The sequence below is a fragment of the Mobula hypostoma genome, chromosome 13 (assembly GCF_963921235.1).
Source record: "Mobula hypostoma chromosome 13, sMobHyp1.1, whole genome shotgun sequence".
Taxonomy (NCBI): Eukaryota; Metazoa; Chordata; class Chondrichthyes; order Myliobatiformes; family Myliobatidae; genus Mobula; species Mobula hypostoma.
Genome location: NC_086109.1, coordinates 88,180,902 through 88,207,718, shown reverse-complemented (window position 1 = coordinate 88,207,718; position 26,817 = coordinate 88,180,902). Strand labels below are relative to the sequence as shown.

Here is a 26,817-nt window from a genome sequence, read left to right as displayed (position 1 = left end):
AACATGTATTTACAATGTAAACAAAATCATAAAAAGAGGCTTAAAGTGTTTGCAATGCAGACTTCTTATGCTTGCGTGTAATTTTTATATAATCACATATATATGTGTAATAAAATTAGTCAGCTCCATCTTGGGTACTAGCCTCTGTTGTATCCAAGACATCGTCAAGGAGCGGTGTCTCAGAAAGGTGGCATCCATTATTAAGGATCCCCACCACCCAGGACATGCCCTCTTCTCATTACTACCATCAGGAAGGAGGTACAGAAGCCTGAAGGCACACATTCAATGATTCAGTAACAGCTTAGACCTTTAGACAAAGGAGCAGAAGTTGGCCATTTGGCCCATAGAGTCTGCTCCGCCATTCTGTTATGAGCTGATCCATTCTCCCATTTAGTCCCTCTCCCCCGCCTTCTCACCATAACCTTTGATGCCCTGGCTACTCAGATACCTATCAATCTCTGCCTTAAATACACCCAATGACTTGACCTCCACTGCCACCCGTGGTAACAAATTCCACAGATTCACCACCCTCTGGCTGAAAAAATTTATTCGCATCTCTGTTCTGAATGGGCGCCCTTCAATCCTTTAAGTCATGCCCTCTCGTACTAGACTCCCCCACCATAGGAAACAACTTTGCCACATCCACTATGTCCATGCCTTTCAATATTTGAAATGCTTCTATGAGGTCCCCCCCATTCTTCTAAACTCCAAGGAGTACAGTCCAAGAGCGGACAAACGTTCCTCATATGTTAACCCTCTCATTCCCCGAATCATACTAGTGAATCTTCTCTGAACCCTCTCCAACATCAGCACATCCTTTCTTAATTAAGGAGCCCAAAGCTGCACACAGTACCCCAAGTGTGGTCTTACCAGTGCTTTATAGAGCCTCAACATCACATCCCTGCTCCTATACTCTATTCCTCTAGAAATGAATTCCAACATTGCATTCGCCTTCTTCACCACCGACTCAACCTGGAGGTTAACCGTAAGGGTATCCTGCACGAGGACTCCCAAGTCCCATTGCATCTCAGAACTTTGAATTCTCTCCCTACTTAAATAATAGTCTGCCCGTTTATTTCTTCTACCAAAGTGCATAACAATACACTTTCCAACATTGTATTTCATTTGTCACTTCTTTGCCCATTCTCCCAATCTATCCAAGTCTCTCTGCAGACTCTCTGTTTCCTCAGCCCTACTGGCCCCCCCACCTACTTTGTATCATCAGCAAACTTAGCCACAAAGTCATCTATTCCATAATCCAAATCGTTGATGTACAATGTAAAAAGAAGCGGCCCCAACATGGACCCCTGTGGAACACCACTGGTAATCGGCAGCCAACCAGAATAGGATCTCTTTATTCCCACTCTCTGATTCCTGCCAATCAGCCAGCGCTCTATCCACGTATGTAACTTTCCCATAATTCCATGGGCTCTTATCTTGTTTAGCAGCCTCATGTGTGGCACCTTGTCAAAGGCCTTCTGAAAATCCAAATATACAACATCCACTGCATCTCCCTTGTCTAGCCTACTTGTAATTTCCTCAAAAAATTGCAATAGGTTTGTCAGGCAGGAATTTCCTTTAAGGAAACCATGCTGAGTTCTGCCTATCTTGTCATATGTCTCCAGGTACTCTGTAACCTCATCCTTGACAATCGACTCCGACAACTTCCCAACCACCGATGCCAAGCTAACAGGTCTATAATTTCCTTTTTCCCCTCTGCCATCCGGTTTCTGAATGGACATTGAGCCCATGAACGCTCCCTCACTTTTTTTTATTATTTCTGTTTTTGTACTATTTTAAATTTAACTATTTAATATATGATTCCTGTAATTCAGTTTTCTTTCTATATTTATCCTGTGTTGCATTGTAGTGCTGTCACTAAGTTAACATATGACATATGCTGGTGATATTAAACCTGATTCTGATTTATTCAGTTAATTTTACAGTAATTATAGTATAACTCATTCTATATTTTCTTGAAACCTCTCCGCTATTCTGCAGCAGGTGCAACAGCACTTGAATGTGGTTACTTCATAAGCTAGATGTTATCACTAGATTGTGCTTTATCTCTGGTCTGAGTACGAGACAGCTACGTCTTTGTTCTTTGCTCTTGTATCACAATTGAATAGCCGTAACCACCAAGTTTTATGTCTCATTCTTGACTTCTAAGGAACGTTTGGATAAAGAACAGCCGGTTCGACAGCACCAGCAACACCTCCACCCTTCAGTCTCTGCGACGTAAAACGTGTTTGCTGTCTAACCTTTTCTAATGGCAATGAAGGGCCACTGGCCTTGAAACCGCAGTTTCTTTCCCCACAAACACTTGCCAGAATTTTATATTTTTGTTTTACTTATCCCCGCTGTCCTGCACAATACAGTGGGGAGAGTGAGCACAGTGGAATCAGAACAACCTACAGCAGGGGGTCCCAATCTGGGGTCTATGGAGCCCCTACAATTAACCGAGGGGGTCCACGGTATAAAAATGGTTGGGAACCCCTGACCCACAGACTCACTCTGAAGGACCTTCTTAATATTACCCATGCCTGTAAATTTCACCATTTGTCTTCTTTTGCTCATTGGTTGTTTAACAGTCATTGTTTATGTATCATTCTTCCTAAATTCTACTGTATTTCTTTATTTTCCTGTAAAGGACTGCAAGAAAAAGAAGCACAAGGTGGTATATAGTGACAGTACTGTAGAAGGGTCTCGGCCCAAAACGTCGACTGCTTATTCATTTCCATAGTTGTCGCCTGACCTGCTGAGTTCCGCCACTATTTTTGTGTGTTGCAAATGGCGACATATACTGCATGTACTTTTGACAATAAATTTACTTTGAATAGTCACCAAAACACTGAATTGTACAGACCAGGGAACAATACGGGAATTCTCCTCAGATGTAATCTCTTCCTAGAGGAATGACTTTTGTTGTATGTGCTTCTTTGATGTTTGCATGGGTTCAACATGTCATCTAAAACTTCGACAAACTTTTATAAATGCACAGTGGAGAGTGCCCTGACTGGTTGCATCACAGCCTAGCACAGAAACACCAACACCCAAGAATGGACAGGCCTACAAAAAGTAGTAGATGCAGCCCAGTCCATCACAGGAAAAGCCCTCCTCACCGTTAAGTACATTTACAGGGAGTGCTGGCATAAGAAAGCAGCATCAAGAATCCACATCACTTGAGCTCTCTTCTTGCTCCAGCTATCAGAACTGAACTAAATTAAATTGAATTGACTTTATTACTTACATCCTTCATATACATGAGGAGAAAAAATCTTCACATTACATCTCTGAGCAAATGTGTAATGTGCAATTTATAATAAATAGTATGAACAACAGGACAGTCAATATAACAGAAATACAGTTGTGTCAGTGTGAGTTAATCAGTCTGATGGCCTGGTGGAAGAAGCTGTCCCGGAGCCTGCTGGTCCTGGCTTTTATGCTACGGTACCGTTTCCCAGATGGTCGCAGCTGGAAGCAGTTTGGGGTTGGGTTAACTCGGGTCCCCAATGACCCTTCAGGGCCCTTTGACACTCCTGTCTTCGTAAATCAGGAGGTGGTACAGGAGCCTTAGGTCCCACACCACCAGTTTCAGGAATAGTTATTACCTTTCAACCATCAGGGTCCTGAATCAGCGTGGGTAACTTCACTCACCTCAACAATGAACTGATTCCTCAACCTATGGGCTCACTTTCAAGGATTCATTACAACTTGTGTTATCGGTATTATTTACTTTTAACTTTGTGCAGCTTGTCTTCTTTAGCACATTGTTTGTCAGTCTTTGTGTGTAGTTTCTCATTGACTCTACTCTATTTCTTTGTTCTACTATGAATGCCAGCAAAAAAAAATTAATCTCAAAGTTATATATGGTGACATAATTTGATAATAAATTTACTTTGAATTTTGATCAGGACCAATGTGGTTGGTACAACTACAAGGCTCTGAACAAAAGATTTCTATTTAACAATCCTCTGTTAGACAATACAAGGATAATCTCTCAAAGCTCGGTCGACACGAACGTACCTTTCACCACACTCATCTGATGGCTGTCGAAGCCTCCGAATGTCTCTGCCCTCCTAGGCAGGGAGACGTGGCCCAGGGCTCCCTCCTGCTCTGGGATACTGGCTGCCGGCTGCCCCAGGGCACCTCCGAAGCTCAGAGACAGGAGGCTCTGTAGACTCTCCACTAGGTCAAGGAAGAGTTTGATTAGTACACAGATGGAAATGACACCAAGACATAAAGAACAATGCAATGCTGTTAACACGCATCTACTGGACATTACAATCCAAATCACTGACGTTTATTATAACTTGTTACAATTCACTAACATAATTAATGCCCTCAAATTATTCCCACTCCCACCAATAATACCACAAGATACAGGGCCACTGTTAGGCCATTCATTATTCAATCATGAGCGATTTTTTCCAACTTCATTCTCCTGCCTTCTCCCTGTAACCCTTACCAATCAAGAATCTATCAGTCTCTGCCTTAAGTATATCCAGTAAAACATGGATTCCACCTACAACATCACTGTGGTCTCTTTCACTTGACCTACTTCAGTGCTGCAATCTGGACTCAGATCCAAAGTCTCTGGATTACTATTCCAGTAACCTAACCATTCCACAACTTGTCTGTAAGGAGTTTGTACGTTCTCCCCATGACCACCAGGGTTTCGTCTGGGTGCTCCGATTTCCTCCCACAGCCCAAAGACCTACTGATTGGTAGGTCCACTGGTCGTTGTAAATTGTCCCAGGATTAAGTTAAGGGGACTAAGGGGATTGCTAGGTGGTGTGGCTTGAAGGGCCGATTTTGCGCAGTATCTCAATAAATAATTACATAACACTGTGTTATAGGAAGGATGTGGAAGCTTTAGAGGGTGCAAAGGAGATTTACCAGGACACTGCTTGGATTAGAGAGCATGCCCTATTGCGAAAGAGTGAGTAAGCTAGGGCTTTCCGCTTTGAAGTGGAGGAGGATACGAAACGATTTGATAGAGGTGTGTAAAATAATAAGAAGCAAAGATGGACAACCAGCACCTTTTTCCCAGGGCAGAAATGCTTAGTACGAGAGGACATGATTTAGGGTGATTGGAGAAAAGTGCAGTGGGCGATGTCAGACTTAGATTTGATTTGTTGTTGTTTTTTGTTTATAAACACAGAGTATAGTAGGTGCAGAATCCGAATCAGGTTTAATATCACTGGCATATGCTGTGAAATTTGTTGTCTTTGCAGCAGCAGTACAGTGCAAAACATGATAATATAGAAAAAAGCTGAATTACAGTGTGTATGATGTACATACAGTGTGATGACACTGGTGCCAAGCTGTATCAGTGTTTGCCCTTCCCTTGGACTACATCAGTGACGTGGAGAGGGGGGACCCACTGCACGGGCAACAGCTGGTTCTTCAAATCTTCCCTCCCAGGCTTGCGCCCTGGAGACAACACAGTCCACCAGAGGCGCAAACCCATGACCCCCTGGGATTGGCAGCTGCCTACTGATATATATAAATAGTTAAGTAGTGCAAAAATAGAAATTAAAACAAAGAAGTGAGGTAGTGTTCATGGGTTCAATGTCCATTCAGGAATCAGGTGGCAGAGGGGAAGAAGCTGTTCCTGAATCGTTGAGTGTGTGCCTTCAGGTTTCTGTACCTCCTACCTGGTGGTAACAGTGAGATGGGAGCATGTTCTGGGTGGTGGGGGTCCTTAATGATGGACACCACCTTTTTCAGGCTCCGCTCCTTGAAGATGTCTTGGATACTACGGAGGTTCACGCCCATGATGAAACTAATTTTACAACTCTGCAGCTTATTTCGCTTTTGTGCAGAAGTTCCCCACCCCAATACCAGACGGTGATGCATGGAACATGCTGTGGAGGAAACTATAGGAGAATGTCAGAGGTAGATTTTGACAGAGAGCGAGGGATGCATGGAACACACTGCCAGCGTTGGTGGTAGAGGCAGATACATTCAGGACATTTAAGAGACTCTTAGATAGGCTCACAGATGATAGGAAAATAGAGGGCTATGTGGGAGAGAAGGATTAGATTGATTGTGGGGTTGGTTAAAAGGTCAGCACAACATTGTGGGCCAAAGGGCCTGTACTGTGCTGTACCGTTTTATGTTTGATATCATAGCCACTGCGCTATGCTATGGCTTTCCAGTGAGAGAGACAGAGTTGCATAGTTCTCCACCACTGCATCTAATGTCTGATTTAGCTGTGCTCAGTGGGGATATTACAGCCTCCGTCACAAAACATACTTTCTTCAGTGAACTCAAACAATTCACCGAAATCATGGCCGGCTATGGCAGCACCAATGCCCAGGAACGGAGAAGCTACAAACAGTGGTGGATACAGACCAGTCCATCACCGGGAAAGCCCTCCCCACCATCGAGCATGTCTACAAAGAGCGCTGAGCAGAAGAAAGCAGCATCCTTCGTCAAGGATCCCGCCATACACGCCATGCTTTCTTCTTGCAACTAGGAGCCTTAGGTCCCACACCATCAAGTTTAGGAGCATTTCAACCACCAGGCTCTTGAACTTCTATAATTGTGGCCTTCTATATATTGGCGAGACCCGACGCAGACTGGGAGATCGTTTCGCTGAACACGTACGCTCTGTCCGCCAGAGAAAGCAGGATCTCCCAGTGGCCACACATTTTAATTCCACATCCCATTCCCATTCTGATAAGTCTATCCACGGCCTCCTCTACTGTAAAGATGAAGCCACACTCAGGTTGGAGGAACAACAACCTTATATTCCTTCTGGGTAGCCTCCAACCTGATGGCATGAACATTGGCTTCTCTAACTTCTGCTAATGCCCCGCCTCCCCCTCGTACCCCATCCATTGTTTATTTACATACACACATTCTTTCTCTCTCTCTTTCCTTTTTCTCCCTCTGTCCCCCTCACTAAACCCCTTGCCCATCCTCTGGGTTTTTTACCCCCCTCCCCCTTTTCCTTCTCCCTGGGCCTCCTGTCCCATGATCCTCTCATATCCCCTTTGCCAATCACCTGTCCAGCTCTTGGCTCCATCCCTCCCCCTCCTGTCTTCTCCTATCATTTTGGATCTCCCCCCTCCCCCTTACTAGCTCTTCCTTCAGTTAGTCCTGACGAAGGGTCTCGGCCTGAAGCGTCGACTGTACCTCTTCCTAGAGATGCTGCCTGGCCTGCTGCGTTCACCAGCAACTTTGATGTGTGAGGCTCTTGAACTAGCAGGGATAAGTTCACTAAACACAACCGAAAGACTCACTTTCAAGAACACTACGACTTATGACCTCAGTAACATTTATTTATTGTTTGTGTTTTTTTTTCATGTATTTGCACAGTTTGTCTTCTTTGGCACATTGGTTGTTTGTCAGTCTTTGAACTTTTTCATGGATTCTATTGCATTTCTTTGTTCTACTGTGAATGCCTGCAAGAAAATAAATCTCAAGGTAGTATATGGGGACATAGACAGTACCTTGAAAGAAAAATGACTGTCAGCTTTGAAGAATTTGCAGTGAGAACGGAGAAGGACATCGATCTTACAGACGTGAATGAACAAAGCATTCTGAGATTTGCTGTCGCTGCTTGTCCACAGTGTTTCAGCACAAATCCATCCTCACAGATTGATCTGTTTTCATAGAAATAACAAACCCCCCCCCCCCAAGCAGTATTTCCAGGACGCAGCCAACAGTTTGTGTACCTGGAACGATCGTGCTTTCTAGCCAGATAACGTTATCAATGGACAACAAGACAAAAGCAGAGAGACGTCAGCCTCCTATCTCTCCAGACAGGCTGCCCTACATCTGAAAATTAGAAGAAGGGATGTCAGCTTCTGTCTCCCTGTTCCTTCTATTGAAAGCATGGGTTTGTGTTTAAATCAGTCTTTAATGACTGAATAAATTAAACTGGCTTTTAATGGTTGCTTAAGGTTGTTATGGCCGAGGGTGATGGTGGGGATAAGCTCTCATTAACTATTAAATGTTCCCAATGGTGTGTGCCTCAAATAGCCTCTGACAACCAAGTCCAGCTCCTGGCCTCAGAATAGAAGGACATCCCTTTAGAATAAACATAAGGAGGAATTTCTTTAGCCAGATGGTGTGGATCTGTGGAATTCATTGCCACAGATGGCTATGGAGGCCAAGTTATTGAGTATATTTAAAATGGAGGTTGACAGGTCCTTGAATAGTAAGGGTTACAGGGAGAAGGCAGGAGAATGGGGGTGAGAGGGAAAAGAAATCGGCCATGATTGAATGCTGGCCTGTACTGAATGGGCCGAATGGCCTATTTCTGCTTCTATCTCTTATGAGATCGTATGAAGAATCTCCACTCAGATGGACGTGAACTTTAGCCAAGGGGCTCTGAGGTTGTTGCTGAGTGTCAATGAGGCTGAGATCAATAGGTTTCTGGTATTAAGGGATTCAAGGGAGATGGGGTTGGTGCCAAGGTGAAACAGTAACAGGGACTGTATTCAACCACAGACATTAGGAGTTCAACAGTTTAACTCTTTTTTTTCCCAGAGAGAGTGGCTCGAACCAGGGTCCAGGTTGTTGAAGGGCTCCTGAAGAATGGGAACCCCACATTCAAATGGAAACAGCCTCCCCTCTATGGACTCTGTCTATACTCGTCACTGCCTTAGTTACACATCCAGCATCATCAAAAACCTCTCCCACCTAGGACATTCTCTCTTCTCCCCTCTCCCACTGGACAGAAGATACAAAAGTCTGAAAGCATACACCACCAGGCTCAAGGACAGTTTCCATGCCACTGTTATCAGACTCTGGAATGGTCCCCTTGTCAGATAGAATGGACTCTTGCCCTCACAACCTACCTTGTTGTGATTTTGCACCTGGTTTATCTCCACTGCATTTTTTGTGCAGCTTTTACACTTTAATCTGCATTGTTACTGTTTTACATTATTTTCGCTCAATGCACTGTGCAATGATTTGATCTGTATAAACAGTTTGCAAGACAAGACTTTCACTTGTTTCACTGAGTCCTGATGAAGGGTTTCGGCCCCAAATGTCGACTCTTTATTCCTCTCCGTAGATGCTGCCTGACCTGCTGAGTTCCTCCCGCGTTTTGTGTGTGTTACTCTTCACTGTATCTTGGCATGTGTAACAATAATAAACAAATTCACAATACCATACAGTGGTCAATTAGTGGGCTGCTTTACAGATCGAACACCTGCACTTCCCATAGCTGACCACCAAGGGGCAACCAAGAGCAGAAATACTGACTGCCCAAGACCCTGACTACAGCTGTACAACCCAACAAGCTCAGGCTGAATCCTTTCAAGTTTGCCAACCTCTCCATCTGCACTATCCAGATGAAGCTCCAGGATCTCTTCCACAGTTGTTCCCTTGGATACTGCTGAAACTAATCATTAAACTCCAAGACTTAAGCATCAGTACCTCCCTGTGCAAATGGATCCTGGATTTCCTCACTTGCAGACCCTTGTCAGTATGGATTGGCAACATTTCCTCCATAATTACTAACAGCATCGGCACATCTCAGGCTTTGTGCTGAGCTCCCTGCTCTGCTTGCCTTATTGAAAGGCCTAGATACAGTGGACATAGAGAGGATGTTTCCTATTTTGAAGGAGTCTACGACCAGAGGGCACAGCCTCAGAATAGAAGGACTTCACTTTAGAATAGAGATGTCTTTATCCAGATAGTAGTGAATCTGCAGACTTTATTACTACAGATAGCTGTGGAGGCCAAATCATTAGGTATATTTAAAGTGGAGGTTGACAGATTCTTGGATAGTAAGATGTCAACGGTTATGGGGGAAAGGTAGGAGAATGGGGCCGCGAGGGATAATATATCTGCCATGGCGGAATGGCAGAGCAGACTCAATGGGCCAAATGGCCCAATTCTGTTCCTGCGTCTCATACCTATGACTGTGAGGCTAAATACAGCTCCAATACCATACTTGAGTTCGCTGATGATACCACTGTTGTTAACTGTATCAAAGGTGTGCCAAATTAGCATATGGGAAGGACAGTGAAAATATAGTTGAATGGAACCACAGCAATAACCTCTCACTTGACGTCAGCAAAACCGATTATTGACTACAGGAGAAAGAAACTGGTCCATGAGGCCGTCCTCATTAGGGGATTGGAAGTGGAGTGGGTTGCTAATTTTAAATTGCAGGGTGTTATCATATCAGAGGATCTGTCCTGGGACTAGCAGCCAAGTGCCTTTATGAAAAAGGCACGCTAGTGCCTCCAATTTTTATTTAGCAGTTTCCAAATATTTGGCACATCATCTAAAACTTTAACAAACTTCTATAGATGCACATTGCAGAATATGCTAACTGAATGCGTCACGGCCTGCTACGGAAAAACCAATGTCCATGCACGGAAAAGCCTACAAAAAGCAGTGGATACCCTAGTCCACCACAAGCAAAGCCCATCGTTGAACACATCTGTAAGGAGCTCTGACACCGGAAAGCAGAATCGTTCAGCAAGGAGCCCCACCATCCAGGCTATATTCTCTTCTTGCTGCTGCCATCAGCAGTCTTAGGTCCCATACCAACCGGTTCAGGAACAGTTATTACCCTTCAAGCATCAGGCTCCTGAACCAGTCGGGATAACTTCACTCCCCTCAACTCTCACGGAGTCTACAAACTATAGACTCACTTTCAAGGACTCTACAACTCATGTTCTCAGTATTACTTATTTATTTGTATTTGCACAGTGTGTCTTTTGCACACTGGTTGTCAGTCTTTGTGTGTAGCTTTTCACTGGTTCTATTTTATTTCTTTGTTCTACTGTGAATGCCTGCAAGAAAATGTATCTCAAAGCTAGTATATGGTAATTCTTATTTGATAACAAATTTACTTTGAACTTAAATCGTCCCACCGGTGATGCCAAGGCCACAAGCTCTGGAAATTCTCCAATACATCTTCAGCTTTTCCTCTCTTCAAAACTTCTTCGACTAAACTTTTGGTCACTCGCCTTAATATCTCATTGCAGACCCTTCAGCCAACCACCAAGAACCTGGTGATTGTGTTATGGTTATTATTCTATAGATTTATTGAGTATGCCCAGAGGCAATTGAATCTCAGGGTTGTATATGGTGTCATATACAAATTTACTTTGAACTTAGAACTCACACTGATTGCAATTTTTTTTTGCCTCCATATTCCCATCAGTTCCCCTGAGATTCTACTGCCTGTCTACACGCTAGCAGCAAATCACAGAGACCAATAAACCTACCAAGCCGCAGGTCTTTGGGACCTGGGAGGAAACCCAGAGAGTAAACATGCAAATGCCACACAGGGAGTGTTGAAGGCAGCAACTCTGCTGGCTCCACATGAACGTTTCACGGTCAAACCACCAAAGGATGCCGGGGGGGTGGTTGGCGTTGTATGGTGTTATAGATGGCAAATAAATACAGGTGGACAATTGTTGCTGGGACCTTTGAGATCAGCTTTGAACCCAGTAAAATAATAGTTTTGTTTGTCACATGTGCGTCGAAACATAGCGAAATGCATTGTTCCCACCAATGACCGACAGGCTGAGGATTGTGCTGGGCAAGTGCCGTCATGTTTTTAGCACCTCCACAGCATGGCCACAACTCAGTAACCTAACCCTTACATCTTTGGAATGTGGGAGGAAATCTAAGCACCTTGCGGTCACAGGGAGAACGTACAGACTCTTTAAAGCCGGCAGTGGGAAATTGCTGGCACTGCAAAGCTTTGCACTAACAGCTACCCTACAGTGCCATCCGAATAAACTCAGGATTATAATCGTTAATTAGGTGTAGGAGCAGAATTAGGCCATTCAGCCCATCAATTCTGCTCCACCATTTCATCATGGCTAATCTATTTTCTCTCTCAGCCCCAATCTCCTCCCTCCTCCCTGTATCCTTTCACGCCCTGACTAATCAAGAATCTATCAGCCTCTGCCTTAAATGTACCCATGACTTGGCCTCCACAGCTGCCTACAGTAGAGAATTCCACAGTTTCTCCACTCTGGCTAAAGAAATTCCTCCTCATTTACATTCTAAATGGACGTCCCTCTATTCTGAGTCTGTGTCGCCTGATCTTACTATAGGAAATAACAACTCTATCGAGTCCTTTCAGCATTTGATAGGTTTCAGTAAGATCCCCCCGAATAATGATAATAATCAATCGAAATCAGATTTATTATCACTGGCTTAAACCATATGGAATTTGTTGCTTTTCAACAGCAGTACAAAGACATAAAATAACTAAATAAATTATAAAATGTAACAAAAATACCTGTTGTTCATTAATGGAGTAAGTCATAGTACTTAATCACTTCAGTTCACATGGTAAAGAATGCGGTAATTTGCATTTGCCATGCAATAAGGCATAATATTGTTGTTCAACTTTATGTCTTGTGGCGCATCGGGCAGCAACTATGCAGTTTCTTTAGCATTTGTCTGTTTTTTAATGAGGCCGAGTTGCTACCACGATGCTCAACACAAGATGGATGGAAAGTGTGCAAGAAGTCGCCCGGATTTGAACCTAGGACCACTTCACTTCGAAACCCATGCCACGACACCACCGGCTGGCTATGGTGTACTATGGCAACTTTAAATTGCTCGGTGTTATCATTTCAGAGGACGTAGGAGGGAGATGGAAAATCTGGCTGAGTGGTGTCACAACAACAATCTTTCACTCAATACCAAGACCAAGGACCTGATTATTGACTTTAGGGGGAGGAAATTGGAGGTCCATGAGCCAGTCATCATCAGGGATCAGAGATGGAGAGGGTCAGCAACTTTAAATTCCTCAGTGCTATCATTTCAGAGGTCCTGTCCTGGGCCCAGCACATAGGTGCAATTACGAAGAAAGCACGGCAGTGCCTCCAATTCCTTAGAAGATTCAACATGACATATAAAATTTTGACAAACTTCTCTAGATGAGTAATGGAGAGTATATTGACTGGCTGCAACACAGTCTAGTATCAAAACACCAACGCCCTTGAATGGAAAACCCTACAAAAAAAACGTAATGGATATGGCCCAGTTTATCATGGATAAAGCCCTCCCCACCATTGAGCACATCTACACAGAGCGCTGTCGCAGGAAAGCAGCGTCCATCATCAAGGACCTCCAAACCCAGATCATGCTCTCCAGTTGCTGCTGCCATCAGGAAGGAGGTACAGGAGGCTCACGACCCAAACTACTAGGCTCAGGGATAGTTATTACCCTACAACCATCATACTATTGAACCACTTCACCCCCTCATTGAAGTGTTTCCACAACCTATGGACTCATTTTCATGGACTCTTCATTTTATATTCTCAATATTTATTGCTTATTTAGTTATTATTATTGTTTCTTTTTTATTTATTTTGTATTTGCACAGCTTGTTGGCTTTTGCACATTGGTTGCTCCATCACTGAAATGTTCCTACAATCTACAGACTCACTTTCATGGACTCTTCATCCCATGTTCTTGATATCTATTGCTTATTTATTTATTACTATTTGTTTTTTCATATTTGCACAGTTTGTTGTCTTTTGCACATCGGTTGTTTGCCTGTCCTGCTGGGTGTGGCCTTTCATTGATCATACTGTGTTTCTTGGATTTACTGTGAATGCCTGCAAGAAAATGAATCTCAGTGTTTTATATGGCAACATGTATGCACTTTGAACTTATTAGGGTCATCTACCCGTGAAACCTGGATGCTCCCGCTCAAAAGAAACGTACAGGGCACAGCCCTCTGGCGGACTGTACTGATGAAAAGGGTGAATCACCACCAGCTGATCAGGGGCAGCAAGTCACGGCCCACATCCCAAGTATGAATCGGTACAGTGGGTAAGTAGCACAGCGATCAGCGTAACGCTATCACAGCACCAGTGATTCAGGTTTAATTCCCGCCGCTGCCTGCAAGGAGCTTGTATGCTGTCCCCGTGATCGTGTGGGTTTCCTCCCACATTCCAAAGACGTACCGGTTAGTAGGTTAATTGGTCACATGCGTGTAATTAGGCGGCATGGAATAGTTGGCCTGGAAGGGCCTGTTACTGGGCGGTATCTCCAAATAGATAAATAGAATGAAAATTACATTGCAGAGGAATGTTTCAGTTGAATGTTTGGCTGGGACGGGGATGAGTGGTTCCACCCACAGGATACATATCACCATTTAAAGTAAAAATGCTGGTGGGTTTGACACCACTGTGATGTTGATCAATAAACATAACTTGGCATTCGCTGGATGTGCAGATACCATGGGAATTCATGAATTTTCTCAGGATTGCCAGTTTACTGGACTGGCTTGTTGACTTAACCAGACTATTTTAAGTTCATCTGGCACTCTGCTATTTCTGCACCGTGGTCTGCCAAATCCGCTTATAAACTGGGCCATTGATAGTCAACAGCGCAGCGATGCTTCCAGAAGGAGTCAACTGCTCTGTTCAGTTACGCGTGCAAGCCTTTCGCCTTCTTGAATTTGAAAAGCCATTTCATACGAGCAATGAAAAAAAGCTGTGTCAGGGACTAACTCAGAGGGTCAGAGAGTTGGAGGGAAATAGATGGGTCAATCCTTCGGTTCACGTATGCGTCACTTAGACTGTGACCCCATTAATGGGCGGCATGGTAGCATGACTTCCTGCTGCTGTGAGGAGTTTGTATGCCCTCCATGTAACTGTGAGTGTTTCCTCTGGGTGCCCTGGTTTCCTTCCACATTCTAGAGATGTATGGGTTAGTAAGTTAATTAGTCACGTGGGTGTAACTGGACGGTGTGGGTTGATTGAACCAAAAAGAACCTAGTGCCGGACTGTGTCTCTAAATAAAATAAATCATAATCGAAAAATAAGTCTTTCATGTTCTACCCTTTCGCAAATCTGTCCTTGGATCCTCTTTCACACCACACTTTACCTCCAACTTTTTCCAGCGCTGATAAACAAGAACTTCAGGAATTCCTTTGGAAACTTTCCCTTAGACTTCAGTGAAATTTGTAACCAGAAAGAGAAATGGAAGCAAAACCTCTTGTCAGGTCTTTAATATACACTGACATATCATAATCTATAAAACTGTGGATGAAGAAAATGTGGGAATTGGATGGTTAATTTTTGCATGGATTCAGCTGATCAGTAGTGTGGCTGAGAGGGCTAAGGCTTTGGCATTAGGTTCCAGTCTCGTCAGAGGCGTGGGTTCGAATACCACCGCTGCCGATGAGATCTTCTCCAGCACAGCATGGTGGAATAGTAGTTATCACAATGCTTTACGACACCAGTGATCACTGATCAAAGTTCAATTCTTGCCACTACCTTCACATTCTCCCTGTGATCACGTAGGTTTCCTCCTGTATGATCCGGTTTCTCTCACATTCCAAAGACAGACGGTTAGGGTTAAGGTTAGTGAGTTACGGGCATGCTTTGTTACTGCCATAAGCATGGCGACACATGCAGGCTGCCCTCAGCTCAATCCTTGGGCGGTGTTGGTTGTTGGTACAAAACATGCATGTACTGACCTTCCTTTAATGCGTCCTTGAGCAGGGACTCTCCTTTGGCGACATCTTCTGAGTTAGCTCGGAAAAAAGACCTCGTAACCAGATTCTGAGACGCCTCCTCATGGCCACTGGCTTCCACCATTTCCTGGTAGAGCCTCATTTTCTCTTCCAACAGCAAGAGAATTTGCTGGTCTCTCTCCTGCAGTTTCTCTGTGTAATGAAGGAAATAAGGAATGTTATTCAGCTGATAACATCTGGAAAGGGGTGGACCACATGGATAAGGGGTTAACATTTATATTGATGATTTGGAAGAGGGGACTGAGTGTAGCATAGCAAAATTTGCTGATGACGCTAAACTGAGTGGAAAAGCAAATTGTACAGAGGATGTGGAGAGTCTGCAGAGGGATATAGATAGGTTAAGTGAGTGGGCCAAGGTCTGGCAGATGGAATACAATGTTGGTAAATGCGAGATCATCCACTTTGGAAGGAATAACAGAAGAGCAGATTATTATTTAAATGGTAAAAGATTGCAGCATGCTGTTGTGCAGAGGGGCTTGGGAGTACTTGTTCATGAATCGCAAAAGGTTGGCTTGCAGGTACAGCAGGTTATCAAGAAGGCAAACGGAATGTTGGCCTTCATTGCTAGAGGGATTGAATTCAAGAGCAAGGAAGTCATGCTGCAATTATACAGGGTACTGGTGAGGCTGCACCTGGAGTGCTGTGTGCAGTTCTAGTCTCCATACTTGAGGAAGGATATACTGGCTTTGGAGGCAGTGCAGGGGAGGTTCACCAGGTTGATTCCAGGGATGAAGGGGTTAACCTATGAGGAGAGATTGAGTCGCCTGGGACTATACTCTCTGGAATTCAGAAGAATGAGAGGGGATCTTACAGAAACATACAAAATTTTGAAAGGGATAGATAAAATAGAAGTAGGAGAGTTGTTTCCATTGGTAGGTGAGACTAGAACTAGGGGACATTGCCTCAAGATTCAGGGGAGAAGATTTAGGATGGAGATGAGGAGAAACTTTTTCCCCAGAGAGTGGTGAATCTGGAATTCTCTGCCCAGGGAAGCAGTTGAAGATTCTTCACTAAATATATTTAAGATACAGTTAGATAGATTTTTACATAGTAGGGGAATTAAGGGTTATGGGGAAAAGGCAGGTAGATGGAGCTGAGTTTACGGACAGATCAGCCATGATCTTATTGAATGGCAGGGCTGGCTTACTCCTGCTCCTCTTTCTTATGTTCTTATGTAACATTAACCCTGCAGACCCTACCCTTGACAGGGGATAAACCAAACAAAAATACTTCATCACTAACTTTTCCTAAGTTAAAAGTAAAAGTATGAGAGTTTGTGAAGATTTGGCGCATCACCACAGACTCCAGGAAATTTACCCAGATGGACCATGAGCGCATTCTACCTGGTAGCATCGCACCTGGTACAGTAGCGCCAATGCATAGGATCAGGAAAAACCGGCAGGAAGTTGCAATCCCAGCTAGCTCCATCATTGGCAGCAGCCTCCCTTCCACTGGGGACATTTTCAAAAGGCAGCGTCCATCATAAAGGACCACCATCACCCAGAGTATGCCCCTTTCTCATTGCTACCATCAGAGGGGAGGTAAAGGAGCCTTGAAGACACACACTCAACATTTTAGGAACGGCTTCTTCCCCTCCGCCATCAGTTTTCTGAATAAACATTGAACCTAGGAGCAGGACGCCTTACTACTTCCGCTCTCTTCTTGCACTACTTAGTTCTCTTTATACATATAAATAATAATTTATAACATATGCATTGCACGATACTACTGCTGCAAAATAACACATTTCATGACATACGTTAGTAACACCAATACCTGATTCTAGGAGAAAATTGTTGGCCAGCTACTGGATGGTTATTACACAAGTTTTCTCATTGTGGAGGGCTAAGCAAGTGTTGATGGTTAACTATTGATAATCTGAAGCATTGTATTTCAGATCAGGCAGAATTGCAATGACATAATTCTTGATACTTTTAAATAACCCTGCTAACCCTAAATAAGCAAATTCTGAGCAAGCTTTAAAACAAACTCTCTGCAAGTCCTATTGTCATGAACAATTCAGCTTGGATTGATAGTGGACAGTGAAGTTTCCCCAAATGTATAGATTCTAAAGGGCTGGACAGACAGCAGAATCATTTCTCCAGGAAGGATACCTAAAGCATGAAATTTATTTGTTTACATGTATGAGGAATTTGCTGTGATGTGTTGGTCAGGGTGTGACATGCAACACAAAACAACATTCAACAATTATAAAGAGATTCTGCAGTTGCTGGAAATCCAGAGTAACACACGCAAATGCTGGAGGAACTCAGCAGGTCAGGCAGCTTCTATGGAAAGGAATACAGAGTCAACATTTGCAGCCGAGACCCTTCATCAGGACTGGAAAGGAAGTGGGGAAGAAGGTGGTGGGTGGGGGGAGGGGAAGGAATAGAAGCTAGAAGATGAAAAGTGAAGCCAGGTGAGGGGGAAGGTACGTGGGTGGGGGGGGGGGATGCGGTGAGAAGCTGGGAGAAGATAGGTGGAACAGGTAAAGGGTTAAAGGAGGAATCTAATTGGAGAGGAGAGTGCACTATGACAGCTAGGGAAGGAGGATGAGCATGAGTGGGATGTGTTGGCAGGTGAGGAAAAGAGTAGTAATAAGGAGACAGAAAGGGGAATGGAGAAAGAGAAGGGGGGGAGGGGGAGAAATTATCAGAAGTTAGAGAAATCAATATTCGTGCCATCAGGTTGGAGGCTACCCAGATACAAGATGAGGTGTTGCTCCTCCAGCCTGAGAGTGGCCTCAAGGTGGCAGTAGAGGAGGCCATGGACCAATATGTTGGAAGGGGAACGCGGATTGGAATGAAAAGGTTGGCCACCGTAAAATCATGCAGGTTATAGAAGGTGTATATGTGTTACTTCAGAGCTCCTTTAAACTTCTCTAATCTCACCTTAAACCCTCTTGTTCTAGACTCCCTTGCCCTGGGCAAAAGGCTCCAGCATGGCCTTTACCTGGAACTTTGCCTGAGTGTGCAATACTCTGTGTGCAAGGAATTTAAAAAAATACTGAAAGTAAAAACAGAAACTTCTTCCCCTCCGGTTGGGGAAGGGGGAAAAATTTATCTCAAATAACAACTGATATGCAGGAAGCGGAAGTTTTCAGTAATTGTGGAATAAGGCATCCAATAGCTTCTAAAATAAAAAAATGCACTAATTGTTTTTTTTATATAAAGTACAGGTGCACATTCCTTTATCCGAAATTCTGAAATCCAAAAAGCTCTGAAAACCGAAGCTTTTTTTTGCCAACAGCTGACGTCACTCAGGCGTGACGTGGCAGCACTAGCAGAGGCCGCCAGACGTCAGTTGTGGCTCAGCGCTCGTACTGGTTACACGTGCATTTGCTGTTCGCTGATATTTTATGTTCACTGTTGACTTTGTGTTTAATTTCACTGTGAAAATGTCAAAAAGAGCTGCAGATACCCCTATGGGTAACAATGAGAAAAAGTGAAGGAAGCATCTATCATTATCAATAACGCAGAAAGTGGAGTTATTGCAGGTTGATCGTGGTGTGTCTGTGTGGCATTTTACTGAAGAGAATAGTGTTGGAACTACCACTGTATATGATTTAAATAAACAGAAAGACAAGATACTGAAGTTTTATAGTGACAGTGACAGTGACGTTCTACATTTATTCCAATAAGTCATTTACCATGTGTTTGATTCAGTTCGTCTGAAGCTGTATATTTTTATGTTTTATTGAATGTTTTTGTTGGAAATAAATTTTTTTCTTGTCATTATTCCCTAAACAATACAGTATAACAACTATTTACATAGCAGTTACATTATATTAGGTATTATAAGTAATCTAGAGATGATTTAAAGTATACGGGAGGATGTGCGTAGGTTTGGTGTGCTGCCGGGTCCTAAAGTCCACTGCACTGAGACAGGTTAAATAAGGGACTTAAGCATACATGTTTTTTGGTATCAGGTTGGGGGGGGGGGGTCTGAAATCCGAAAAATTCTGAATTCCAAAATGCAACTGGCCCCAAGGATTTCGGATAAGGGGCTGTGGAGCTGTATATTGCACTCTAATATTTGTTTCTCAAGAAGTTCAAACATTAACAGGTTCTTACATTGGTTTTCAAATGTACCAACTCAAGCCAAGACCACACTCCTTGGGAGTCTGAAACCTGTTAATATTCTGTCTCTCAGCACCTAATAAACAAACAGCTGTACCTTTCAGCTCTTTTGTTCTGCTCTCCAACTGCCGTCTGTCTTCCTCTGATTCGCTTGGGATTCCTTCATCCTCATCCTGTACCCTGTAGGTAGAGGCAGAACAGAGGGTTCAGGTGTTAGAGGTGACCACAGCCTGGCTACATTTTGTTCAGAATCAGAATTAGGTTTGTTATCACTGATGTATTTCGTGAGATTTGTTGTGTTTTGGCAGTAGTGCAATACATAAAGTATACTGTAAATTATAATAAGTAATATGAAAAATACTGTAAATATAAAAGATTAAATTAAAGAGTTGAAAAATAGTGAGGTAATGTTCATTGCCCTTTCAGAAATCTGATAATGGAGGGTAAGAAGCTGTGGCTAAAAAGTTGAGTGTACATCTTAAGACTGTAAGACATAGGAACAGAATTAAGCTATTCAGCTCACTGAATCTGCTCCCCCATTCCAGCATGGCTGATTTACTATCTCTCTAAACCCCATTCTCCTGCCTTCTCTCCATAACCTTTGACACCCCTACTAATCAAGAACCTATCCACCTCCAGTTTAAATATAGACAATGACTTGGCTTCCACAGCTGTCCACAGGTTCACCACTCTCTGGCTGAAGAAATTCTTTCTTGCCTCTATTCTAAAGGGACGTCCTTGCATTCTGAGGCTGTTTCCTATAGGAAAGATCATCTGTACATCCACTCTATCAATGCTTAATGGGTTTCAATGAGACACCCCCCCTCATACTTCTGCACTCCAGTGAGTACAGGCTTCTGTACATCCTCCCTGATGGTAGCAATGAGAAGAGAACATGTCCTGGGTGGTGGGGGGGCAGGGGTCCTTAATGATGGATGTTACCTTTTTGGGCATCACCTTTTAAAGATATTCTCATTGGTGGGGAGGGTCATGCCCATGATGGATGCAGCTGGCAGAGCTTATAACCCTCTGTAGCATTTTCCGATGCTGTGCTGTAGCCCCTCTATACCAGATGGTGATGAGTACTCTCCATGATACATCAGTAAGAATTTGCCAGGGCCTCTGTTGACATACTAAATCTCCTCAAACCCCTAATGAAATACAGCTGCTGTCATACCCTCTTTGTAGTGGCATCCAAGTGTTGGGCCAAGGATAGAGCTTCAGAAATTCTGACACTCAAGGGAGGTGGAGGGTTGGAGAAGAAGCGAAAATTGAATGGGCCAATGCCCATTTTTTAATATTTGGTATATAGTGCGGTGCTGAAGAAGGGTCTCGGTCTAAACGTCGACTGTTTACTCTTTTCCATAGATGCTGCCTGACCAGCTGAGTTCCTCCAGCATTTTGTGTGTGTTGCTCTGCACTTTCTCTGTAGCTGTTACACATTATTTATTGATTTAGGGATATATTCTGGAACAGGCCCTTCTGCACAACAATGCCTCCCAATTACATCTTCGTAGCCAATTAACCTGCTAACCTATATACCTTTGGAATGAGGGAGGAAACCAGAGCACCCGGAGGAAACCCATGCAGTTGTGGGTAGTCAGTGGCTGAATTGATCCCAGGTTGCTAGCACTGTAAAAGTGTCAGTCTAATTGCTATGTTAGTATGCTGGGCAGAAGATACAGAAGTATGAAAGCACATACCATCAGGCTCAAAGACAGCTATCATAAGACTATTTAATAGTTTCTTAGTACAATCAGTGGGTGGCAGAGTGGAGATACGTCTCTACCAAAGGAGGTGTAAGGTGCTCCGTCCCTCTGCTAACCTGCAGGTCACCCTTGGGCAAGGTGTAGCACTTGTTTAGCACCCCCCCACTCCCCAGTCAGGGTCACGTGAAGCCTTGGGAGCAGGGCATAAGAGCAGCTGCTGCGTATCACAAGCCCGCTGACGTCAGGCAGACAGTCTCTGAAGAGTATTGATAATGGCCCGTCTCGTAAAGACACTGCCCAGAAGGCGGCAATGGCAAACCATTTCTGTGGAAAAATTTGCTGAGAACAATCAAGAGTCATGGAAAGACCACGATCGTCCACGTTGTAGACATGGCACGTGACAAATGAATGAGTATCTGAAGATAGACACTTGAATTCACAATCTACCCCGTTATGATCTTTCACCCTTATCGTTTAATGGCACTGCATCTTCCCTGTAGCTGTTACACTTTATTCTGCTTTGTCATAGTCTTATCTTGTTCTATCTCATACATTGTATAATCATCTAATCTGTACTAACAGTACACAAGCCGTGCTTATCACTCTATCTCAGAACATGTGACAGTAACAAACCAATAGCAGTTCCATCTCAGACTCCCTGCACGGAGCACTTACATGGTGTCTGCGGTTTGCTGAATGAGCTGTATCCAGTTGGTCCTCTCCTCTTTGGAGCTCGCTCGTACCTCGTACATCTCTGGCTCCTGTGCCGCGGCACTAATGAGAAATAACCCCTTCTCCTCGTGTGCGACCTCACGGACAATGAGTTTTTGCAGTGGTATCACAGTCGACTTCTGGTCCTAGAGCACATGCAAGAAAACAACACACATTAGTGGGTGCAATGATGAAGAGAGAGAGGGGGAGGGGGAGAGATAAGTTTATAGATAGATAGATGGATGTATCTAGTGGTGATGCTGCATCACAGCTCTAATGACCCAGATGCAATCCCAACCTCTGGTGCTCTCTGTGTGGAATTTGCTCATTCTCTATCAGACCCCCTGGGTGCTCCCCGGGGCACATCCCAAACAGGTACGGTTTGGTAGGTTAATTGGCCACTTTAAGTTGCTCCCTGATGTGGTAGAACCTGGGGCAGAGACTTGCAGGGAGAGTAAAATGGGATCAGTGTAAATGGGAGCAGGATGGCCTGTGGAGGGATCGATGAGCCATAGAGCCCATTTCTGAGCTGTAAGACTGTTAAAAAGAGGATGGAAGAGGGGGAGATCAAGGGGCTACTGGAGAATCAGTATGGGGGTGGGAGCTGGTTGTTGGTCAGGCTGAGGGGAGGTGGGGGTGTGGAAAGGAGGGAGAAGAGGAAGGAGGAGGGATGAGAGGTAGGGGAAGGAAGCAGAAGAGGAGTAGGGCAGGAGGGAGGGAGGATGGGGAAGAAGGGTGGGTGGGGGGGAGGGGGATGAGAAGCAGGGAGGGAAGAGGGGATGGGGAAGGGTGAAGGTGGTGGGGGGGGGAAGGAGGCAATAGGGAGGAGGGAGGAAAATTCACAGCCTGGTTTGGAGCCCGGGATTGGCAGTGGCTGCAGAGGGCAGTAGGCTCCGCCAGATCCATCGCGGGCACAGCCCTCTCCGCCATCTTCAAGAGGTAGGGCCTGAAGAAGGCAACATCCATCACTAAGAATTCCTCACCATCCAGAACATGCCCACTTCCCATTTTTTACCAACATGGCGGAGGTATGGAAGACTGAAGTACCACACTCGGTACTTTAGGAACAGCTTCTTCATCTCTGCCATCAGGTTTATGAGTGGTCCATGAACCCCAGCTCACTATTCTAATTTTTAAAAATTTATAGTAATTTTATGTCTTGTATTGTTCTGCTGCCACAAAATAACAAATTCCACATCACAATAATCAGCGATAATAAATCTGATTCATGAATTTTTGATTCTGAAGACTCTGGGAGGGGGAGGGAAGAAGGTGAATGGATTGGAGGGTAACTACCTCATAGTTGATTACAATGGGAAAGGTCAGTGGGGTAACAGGACTGGGAGGGGAGGGGGGTGTTTCCTGATGACCACATCTTTGTGAGCAGTTGAGTCCGGCAGTTTCAAGATTCAAAGCATCTATACAGAACACAACTCAGATTCTTCCTCCTGCCGGCAGCCATGAAACAAAGACCAACCATGGAAATCTGTTCAAGGACAACATCAAACTTCCAACGTGCGAAACAAGAACAATTTGCGTAAACATCACAAAGCAAGTGAACAACACACAGAATATCAAGCCAGGATTCCAGGGGTATCAGTTTACGTCAGTTCCGTGCTGCGCTGCGCTGCTAGCTATGGGCCGCAGAACCACTCTTTCCCGAACTGCCCCGCTCCACGCTGACCACTCCGAAGAAACCACTCAAAAACAGCAAAAAAAAGGGTAATCGGAATCCAGTAACACATGCAACATGAACCTCAACGTCCCCCAAAACGAGTCCACTGCCAGGTGCCTTGTTGATCAATCTCCGCAATGTGGGAAAAAAGAGTCCTGCATTATCCTCGGGCAGTAGCTAGTGAGACGGAGAGCAACACTGGTCAAACGCAGGCAGACGGCGTTGAACACCTGCCTGTCCTCCGCTCTCCATCTTCGTCAACTTCAAGCCTGCTCGAGGCCTCAACGGAGTTGACTATAAGCTCACTCCCTGTCTGCAGTCTTCCAGGCCTCCAGGTCGCACACTCTGCTCCCAACCTCAAAGATCTCTGTTGGAAACAGCCAAGTGCCAGGTTGCTCAATTAACCCAACAAAACCCTATCAAAATGTAACTCACAGGTTTCAATCGCACGCAGCTTAGTAACAGAATCATACTTGAAAGAGGAAGTAGTTTTGTGAAATGTCTGCAGGCCACATTGTTTGCTGCGCCATCTTGAATACTGCAATATATAGGAATGCATTACATGCCGAAAGATAAAGGAGGTTGAGTCGCTAATGCTCTCCCGGGCAGAGTATAATATCACCCCAGCTGGTGCGTCCAGTCTAGTCAGAATTCCTCCCAGGATGCAGGTTAAATGGGGCTGATCATCAGATGCAGGAAAGTCAACCCGTCTGATGGGAGTGCCATTGTAGGAAGAGTTTTGGTGGGTGGGACTGATGAACTGCTCTTTCCGCAGCCCATCCTGTCCTGAGATGACCAAAGTTGCGACTTTCCCATGCACTTTTTTGAAGAACAAAATGAGGTCATTTTAAGGAACGCCCGAGGAAAGTGGATCACTTGGGAAAAGACGTAGTGGAGTAGCGGTTAGTGCATCACTTTACAGTGCCTGCTGTAAGAAACAAGAGAAATCTACAGCACATTACAGGCCCTTCGGCCCACATTGTTATGCCAACCATGTAACCTACTCTAGAAGCTGCCTAGAATTTCCCTACTGCATAGTCAAGTCAAGTTTATTGTCATTTCGACCATAAGCTGCTGGCACAGTACACAGTAAAAATGAACCATGGTGCTACATGAAACAACACAAAACTGCACTGGACTATGTGAGACAGCACAAGGCTACACTAGACTACGTAAAACAACATTAAAAAAAACTGTACTAGACTACAGACCTGCACAGGACTACATAAAGTGCACAAAAATAGTGCAGGGCAATACAATAATTAATAAACAAGACAATAGGCACAGTAGAGGACAAATTACAATACAATAATAGATGATGTAGCTGTCAGTCTAGTCTCTGGGTATTAAGGAGTCTGATGGCTTGGGGGAAGAAACTGTTGCACAGTCTGGTCGTGAGAGTCCGAATGCTTTGGTACCTTTTGCCAGATGGCAGGAGGGAGAAGAGTTTGTGTGAGGGGTGCATGGGGTCCTTCACAATGCTGTTAGCTTTGCAGATGCAGCGTGTGGTATAAATGTCTGTAATGGCGGGAAGAGAGACCCCGATGACCTTCTCAGCTGACCTCACTATCCACTGCAGGTTCTTGCGATCCGAGACGGTGCAATTCCCGAACCAGGCCGTGATGCAGCCCTCTATTTTACTAAGCTCCATGCACCTATCTAAGAGCCTCTTAAAAGACCCTGTTGTATCCACTTCTACCAGCTGGCAGTGCATTTCACACCCCTACCACTCTCTGTAAGACTGGGGTTCAGATCCTGACACCGTCTCTCGTGAGTCTGTACTTTCTCCCCTTGACCACGTGGGCTTTCCCTGGGCGCTCCGGTTCCTTCTGCATTCCGAAGGGTTAGGGCCAGTGAGTTGCGTAAATGCGACGATGGAAGTGATGCGATACTTGCAGGCTGCCCCCGGCACAATCCTCACTGGTTTGACACGACGCAAAATGACACATTTTACCGTGCATTTTAACGTATGTGTGACAAATAAAGCTAATCTTGGCAGTGAGGTCCTCAACACAGAATCCTGCATTACCTGACATCGCAGACAATTACAAATGGCTGTCACGATCGTTATGGCGGCAGCACTGGTAGCAATTTACAAGGATGATGCTCAGACTCAGACAGTCCAAGTGTCTGTAATAGGTGAGTTTTCAGGGTGACATATTTACCACGTGCAGGTGGGTCTTCCAGTAGACTCACCATTCTGGCTGCTACCACATAGTAAAATTTGATATCGTCCGTGGTGATTTCTCGCAGCACAAGCTGGGCATCTGTTCGTGCAAACCACGCGGTGGTGTGCTGCTCCCAAAAACTCCAGCAGTTTCAAAGCGACTGGTTGGTCGACGTGTCATTGAGTAAATAATCTGGAATCGTCTGAGAGTGTTGGGGTCACCAATGTAGGATTTTGTGAATAAAACATGCGAGAGTCGTTTTATGTGCTTAATAAAAATTGCAGCCCTTTACATCCATTGAGAACAATCCAGAAACAGTTGCCTTGCACTGATGTCATTACGTCAGACCCTGTCTCAAAGTGAACACAACAACTACCAGTCTCTTGTCGCCAATACAACCTTCTATGCAGTGGCGTGCAGGGGCAATGGCATCAACACGGGTGATGCCAGCAGGCTCTGTAACCTGATTACAAAGGCTGTCTCTGTTATAGGTGTCAAACTGGACACACTGGAGGCTGTGGTAGAACAAAGGACCCCATGGAAAATCCTGGCAATTCTGGACAATTTTGCTCACCCTCTGCATAACCCCTTGGCTGAACAGAGGAGCACTTTTAGTAATAGACTAAGACAACTGTGCTGCTCCAAACAGTGCTACATGAGGGCCTTCTTACCCTCGGCCATTAAGCTCTATAATGAGTCAACCTATAGCCGGGGAAGTTGATGACCTCCCAGCCTTTCCTGTTAGATCATTTGAGATAACTTATTTTTTATTCTTTCTACTTCTCTTCTAACATGTATTTGGGCACTTGTAATGCTACTGTGCCACTGTAATTTCCCTTGGGATAAAGCATCTATCTAGCTAACTCAATGATGGTGTTGGTGAATTATGTAGAACAGTTTCTATTATGAACACTATGTGTCATCTGTCACCCATTACATTACTCTATAGGCCTAGAGTCTGCTCCCCCATTCTATCTTGGCT

At 44.5% G+C, this 26,817-nt stretch overlaps 1 protein-coding gene across 7 annotated transcripts in view; it reads right to left on the bottom strand.

The window, feature by feature from the left end:
* The window catches only part of LOC134355758 (A-kinase anchor protein 13-like), a 557,767-nt gene that overhangs the window by 21,577 nt on the left and 509,373 nt on the right, over nt 1-26,817 (bottom strand). For all 7 annotated transcript variants that reach the window (XM_063066124.1, XM_063066122.1, XM_063066127.1 and 4 more), the window contains 4 exons: nt 21,957-22,138; nt 19,670-19,752; nt 15,437-15,625; nt 4,027-4,188 (listed from right to left, as the gene is read on the bottom strand). In XM_063066124.1, the coding sequence (XP_062922194.1) occupies nt 4,027-4,188; nt 15,437-15,625; nt 19,670-19,752; nt 21,957-22,138 (616 nt within the window). The remainder of the gene's footprint in view (nt 1-4,026; nt 4,189-15,436; nt 15,626-19,669; nt 19,753-21,956; nt 22,139-26,817) is intronic.